Source organism: Aquila chrysaetos, chromosome 8 (assembly GCF_900496995.4).
Source record: "Aquila chrysaetos chrysaetos chromosome 8, bAquChr1.4, whole genome shotgun sequence".
NCBI classification, from domain to species: Eukaryota; Metazoa; Chordata; class Aves; order Accipitriformes; family Accipitridae; genus Aquila; species Aquila chrysaetos.
The window spans coordinates 4429944-4436659 of record NC_044011.1 but is presented as its reverse complement, the minus strand read 5'-3'; the positions used below and the strand labels follow the sequence as shown (position 1 = coordinate 4436659).

The 6716-nt window shown below is 39.5% G+C and overlaps 1 protein-coding gene across 5 annotated transcripts in view; it reads left to right on the top strand.

The window, feature by feature from the left end:
- The window catches only part of TLK2 (tousled like kinase 2), a 44138-nt gene that overhangs the window by 3400 nt on the left and 34022 nt on the right, over positions 1-6716 (top strand). For 3 of the 5 annotated variants that reach the window (XM_030022562.2, XM_030022569.2, XM_041125535.1), the window contains exon 2: positions 736-801. The exons of the other annotated variants lie outside the window; for them this stretch is intronic. In XM_030022562.2, coding sequence (XP_029878422.1) covers positions 736-801 — 66 coding nt within the window. The remainder of the gene's footprint in view (positions 1-735; positions 802-6716) is intronic. 5 annotated transcript variants of the gene reach the window in all.

The following is a 6716-nucleotide window of genomic DNA, read 5'->3' as shown; positions in this document are numbered from 1 at the left end:
TTTTGGTCTTTTCACCCACTCTTAAGCTTTTTTTTTAATCTTAAGACTTTTACTAGCATGAAAGTTTATGGTATGTAATGTATTTATGATCTTGAAAGACTTGTTTCATACAACATTACAACTTTTTATGTACTTTTTCATCTGTTTCTTGCCTCTTCTCCCCATGTATGTCACTTTAGCATCTTTAGCTGTACCAGTCTAGGTAAAGCCAAACAACTTTCTAGAATAGCTAAGACTTAGAAGTTTCGATTCTGTTGTTGCTTTAAAACAGTGCCAACATATTTAGTGCTCACAAAGAATGTTAGGAACTATTCCTTTTAAAGGAATAACCTTTAAGAGATACAGGAAAGCAAGTCTTAATTACGTTTTCAATACGTTTGGAGCAGAAAGTACACGCCCTTTCTCTGTATGGGTGAATATTGAAAACTCATTTTTGTTTCTAAAGCATATCCAAGTAAAAATGCCTCATTTCTTGGAGGCTTTGCTTTGAACAAAGCTGTTCTGTTAGTGAGTTTTATTTTTACGTTTTGTTATGCAGTGTAGTGTTTTACTTTGTACTAGCCAGTAAACTGTTAAAGTGCATTACACTTATTTCAAACAATATATATTTATTTACTTGCATACTTGCTAATTTGCAATAGGTCAGCCAACCATTGATATGAATTAGCATGACTCTACTATGTTGCAGCAAATCTTGGTTGCAATATTAATCTCAGATACTACATTCCCTCCCAGGTTGGTGCTTCAAATTCCCTCCCTACCCCCCCAAGTCTCCGTCCGTCATGCTCCGCACTGGCATTGGTAGGTCATTGTCTTAAAGGGAATATATTGGGAAAGCTGTGATACAATTTGTATGATTCAACTAAGATTTTTAGCTCTCTCCAATTAAATGTTTAAGGAAAGCTACATAGAGTAAGTTAGTGCCATCTAGTGGGACCGGGACTGGCACATCCTCCTGGGATAGAAGGTATTCTGTTGCTGTTTATTGCATAAAAGGAAGAAATGTCATCTTAGATGCTCTCCTATTGGGTGAAGGCAGCAAGCAGTTGTAACTGAGCTTCCTGCCTTCCACTGACTGGGTGTATCACTTAGTGTGTTTGGTTAGGTTTCTTTAATGTTTAAAAATACAGGGTGTATTTTGGACCTGCATAAAACTAATGCACTAGTTTACATCCTTAATAAAACTGCAGCTTTAAAAGCCCACTTTCCCTCCATGTTTGCAAATAAAGAACTGTACGTGTTTCTGAGAAATGAGTAAGACTAAGCTGATCTACAATAAATTTTTAGGCTGGAAACTAGAAAAAAAGCTTCTAGCCATCAGAGTCATGGGATTCTGGAAGAGCTTTCCAGTAACAGTAGTAGAGGACAGAAATCCTAAACTGTTTTGGAAACAGCTGTGTGCTGTCACCTCCTGTGGTAGCTGAAGGCACAACCCAGTGACCGAGGTCATCTGCAGTCCCAAATGCTTCAAAATTCTGTTGCAAGTCTGTGATGAATTATCTCACTTAGTAGCAGGAGAATATATTTCTCTAGAAGCTTGGAGTTAATACATGGAATTAAATTTATGAGCAAGGAATGTTTCTAGGCAACTGTTATACTCATGTGGTTCATCCAGGTCACTAGATAGCTTCAAAAAGCCAGTGATGCTTTAGATGTCTATTCTTGCCATATGGTAAAGTGCCATTCTTCCCTAAATCTGCAAAGCAAGTCCTTGAATTAACACATGACTATCTGACACCTACCCGTATTCCTGCTCATTTAGCTCCCATTTATGTTTACTTACTAAGGGAAATCTAAGCGCATTCACTTGAGGCATTATTCTGACTAGTAATCTCGGACATCTTCCTTGGGTCAGTAGGTACAGAAGACAAAATGTAGTTTGCTTCTCTAGATAACATTGTTTAATTTTGTCTGTTCTCATCTTCTGCCTCCCTTCCCCCTGTCTGGGTGCTGCCTTTAAGATATCGGGTGGGTTAACTCCAAAGGATTTGTGTCATTTCCACAGACTCTTCCTGGATAAGAACTGGAATAGGTAATTGTGATGGGTGAATCTCTGTTTGCATATGGCTCATCTCAGGCTTAACCGGGGCGGATCATCACAGCCGCACGCATATCTTCTACAAGTTTGCTCTTTAAAAGAGCTTCAAACTAAGTTGTGTGTGCCACTTTATTATAGCTAAACTAAAAAGGCTGAAGTATTTCTAGAGAGAGTAACCTTCTCTGTCGTGCTGTAATAATCTTGTAGATCCGGATGACTGTGCTAGAACTGAAGAAGTATTGGTCTTGGTGGTAGCTACTGCTCCCTTTCTGCCTCTTTGAGGTATCGTGAAGAAGGAAATGAAAATGACCCGAAGAGTGTCACTTAGGCTGCAGAACATCTGCCTCCAAAAAGAGAATTGCTCATAAAAAAGAACAGCATTTACTTGTATTATTTTTGCTTTTTACCCTTTGTCTGCCACTCTAGCAGTCTTGATCAGTTCAGTAACACCAGTTGTGTGGTCTACTTAGCAACGTTTTTAGCAGCAAAGTTACCTAGTTGAGAATTTGTGTTTGAGAATAATCATGTCTTCCTTGGAGGGAAGTGGTGCTGCATAGCGATGGTCCTTAACAGGTGTCACATGCCACCAGAAGAACTAGTTTAATAAGAGTTTTGAAACTTAGAATTGAATTTATTAGCTGCCACAAAATGTGCTAGGACTTTATGCCAGATACTTGAAAATTGTTTGGATGCTTCTGTGTGCAACATTACTTATTTCAAATGTGTTGTCTGGCTACTAGAGCCCAGAAATAATTGCCAGACCTCAGTTCTATTTCTGTCCCGGAACTGAGGCTTAGGGTGAATTGTGTGACCCTTCTGCCCAGTTTGCCGTCAGTAAAATAAAAATACTGTTTTTTTCGACCTGAGAGAACTCTTGAGGCATAATGGAAGCCAAGCAAATACTGTTGCAGATCTGCTGACCCATCTGATATAGAGGAGGTTCCCTGTGAACATCTGATAGTAGATTACCTTCTCTTGGCAAAAAGACCTAGGTGATTTGGGGATTTCATTATTGGCTATAATACCGAGTTTTTCTAAAAGCCCAGTTAAGAAGCAGGCTATAGTTCTCATACTTATATGATGCTTGAAATAAGATAAGAATATGTTAATTAAACCTGTCTTATACAGTAGCACTGGACCAGAGTAACTGGAAAACCATTCAACCATTTCACTTTGGTGTAAGCCTGTGTGGAGTCAGCACTAACTTTTAGTGGAACTAAGGATTGACTTTTTCCCTTTGAAATCTCTTGATTTGCTACAGAATTCAGAAGAATTCGGGTTACCTTGGCTTAAGGTAACGAAGCATGTCTCTGCCATTGAGCTAGCAAGAGAATTTTGCAATGCATGTTGCTCTAAGTCCACATTGGAGACTCTGGCCAGGCAGCTTGAATTCCTAGAGCTGTCTTTCAATACAAGAAGTTGGAGAGCACAAAATGGAGACTGCCCAACATAAGAGTTGCGAACAGGCCTGAGGGATCATTTTGGGGAGCTTGGAGAGGCTGAGGAAATGCACAAGTTATGTGAGGCAGTAGTCAGACTTGAAGAGGAGATAGGTAAGGGCGGTCTGAGTCAGGCTAGCTTTGTTATGGAAGATCCAATGGGAGCTATTATGGGGCTAAGTTGTTTCTACTGAAACTTCAGCCATTGTGCCTCATTTGTGGCCTTTCCAGGGCTCTTATAAAGGGAGAAATGACTAACCAGCTTGTGTGAGTGGACAGATTTTAAATTCTTGCCTTTGAGTAGGAGTCTTGAAAGCGCCTGCTACTGTTCCATCCACTTCTCAACATGGAGGTTTTGTTGTGCATAGGTAGGTCACGGACTTAGAAGCAGCAGTTGATAGGTGAATCACAAGGGAAAAGAGCATGCCAGCTTATCTCAGAAAGAAATTCCTTGCGGAGGAGGAAGTGTGTGCTGTTCTTGTGCTTGTCATTTGGGTAAACACTATAGAAACTATTAGCTTATTTCAGATGACCCACGTATTTTGAATTTTTGCTGAGCCCCATCACCAATTCTCTTGACAGGGTACAGTGGATGAGTGGGCTGTAAGTGATATCAGAGAAGTGCAGTATTATCCCGAAGTAGTCTATGCTAGAAAAGCCAGGTGCCAGTGCAGATGACTTCTTCAGGAACAAAATTTATAAGCCCTTCCTGTGTAAACTATTGCATGTTTATTATTCCCCATTGCTACTTCCCCAGCAATATTCTGATGTTAGTATTCTTTGCCATTGCTTACTTTTCCCCCTCCCCCCCCCCCCAAATTCAGGTTTGTTCCTTTAATTCCTTTTGTGTCATGACCACTTATAATGGTATGCTAAATTAAGTACTGACCATTTATCCAATGTCAGTTGCCAAGTTAAATATAAACAGTCAGTAATGGTAAAACATAAATTTGAAGGGTTTTTTTATACACACACTCACTGACTGTTAGTTGAGGGGGAGATGCTCAGATGTATAGTTTCTCATATCCATTGTCTAAACCTGTTGCTATAAGCAGTTGATAACATGAGGTTATGTGTGAAACTAGGTATTTAGCTGGATGATGAGGAAAACTTGCTTTTTCTTCCTCTTGCATAACTACGTGAGAAGAAGTGCAGCTGAGGACTAGGCCATGTTCCTTAAACATCCTAGGTATTGCATCTTTACTGCTTCGAGTACAGCACGTTCTAATGAACAATTTGTGTTTCCATAGCCAGAATACCTCAAAACAAGACTTTTTTGCCAGCTTTGACATGAACAAGATGCTTCACCTCCTTGCCTGTGAGATAGGCCTAATCCTTTACTGTAAGAGAAGTATCAGTGGAAGGCCCTCTAGAAGATCATCAAGAGAGAGGAAAGCTCATGCAGTGGAAGTGCCTACAAAGAATTAATTCTGCATTTGTTCACAGTATCAATACACATGAGAGTGAACTTGCTGGATACTTAGAGACATCTGACAAGCTGTTCTTTTCTGGTTCCATGACTAAGTAGTTAGTTCCTTTTCACCCTTTCTACTACTGCGTTGAGTTCAATTTTATGATTTTGTCAGTGTAGTTTCTAGAGGAAGTTTTAAAGTAAAGGGAAAATAGGGTTTGTGCTCTTCAAGAATCTGTGATGAGAACTGAACTGTTCTTTTATTGATGCAAAAAATGGGTTTGATTCCAACAGCTAGGGCTGTAAATTTCCCACACAAAATAGTCGGTACAGGTAGTTGTGGTACTGGAAGTAAGAAAAACATTGTGGGGTTTGTATTAGGCATTTTTCCAGCTGCTTACAATCCAGAACTTTACATTTGGATGCAAACTGAGTGGATTTTTTTGTACTGGAGAGGATAAACTTGTATTTCTGAAAAAAATCTTACGATCATTTCTAACAATGGACAGCCTCATCGCTGTATTTCTCCAGGTGACCCTAGAATACAGGTCCATTGCTGAAACATTGACCCTTCATAAGCCGCTGACGTACCCTTTCAACCACAGTGTTCCTGAAAAGCTCAAATGTGGCATTTTGGGAGCAGCTGTTCCTGTCATTTGCTATCCATGTGCAAAATGGAGGGAGTGAGATTTAAGCAAATGTGGAAACAACTTTCACTTTCATCTTCATCATCTCAGAACCCCAGCCTGTCCATCTGAGACCAGCGAACGCTGATATGTTGAGATGCTCCTGCACCTAATAAAGCTTTCACACTTGCACAGAAGGTTGATGTCTTGGACATGCTGCTGGGGTTTGAGTGCATGAGAGGAAGTGAAGGATTTTAGAGGAGAGCATTTGTGCAGTTTATAAACAAGCTTTTTACATGGGTGAAGAGATTAACTTTCTGTTGCCACTTGCTGTAAGATATTACTTTTTTTTTTTTTTTTTGTCAATGAGGCCTTCATGGGCATGTAGCTAAGGCTAGTGTTGGCACTTCTCTTAAATCCTATTGGCCAAGGAATAAAACCCTTGCATAACCAAGAGTTGTACCTATAAGATTTGTGAGCCATCGCATTGGGTGGTGGGGAGCTTGCTTCTTTGTCTAAAAAGCAACTAAATTTTAAGCTTTTGTATTGCTGAAGAGATGAGGTAAAATATCTTTCTGGCTTTGAGCTATTTGTGTGATGAGTTGAAGGGGTAATGGTGTGGCTTAAAGAATATAACCTGCAATTTTTTCTTAAAGTAATTTGCTTTTAAAAGGGAATCCTAAATGTGTAACTTCTTGAGTTGTTCAAGTGTTGTTATTTTTTTTGTTGAAGCAACTGAGCACGTCCTTTTAGGAGAAACAGATTGGTAGTTAACATTCACAGTGTAATACAAAAGGTAAACAGAACTTTTACTTTCTGTGGGTGCCTGCTTGGAAATTGGGGTTAGCAATAGCTAGGTTGTGTCACAGGTTTAATTTCATGGTCGTGTTTGTTTTATAAATGGGGAAGGGAGAACTGCTACCCCCAAAAATAATCTACTGTGGGATTTCTCTGTGGTGTTAAGGCTTCTCCCCCACCCCTCCCATAAGTCTTCTGCTCAAGTATATGATGAGAAGTGGCTTTGCCTTGAGGAAAGATTGATAGGTGGGAAGTGGTTACTGCAAAAATAAGAATGCTAAAATAGATTGAATCTTTGGGAAAAGATGTTCACAAGTTATTAATGGAGAGGTGGCTTTATCATGTCATTCTTCCTGTTAATACATTCCATCAGTAATTGTGAATCTTGTTTTTATATCTTTGTC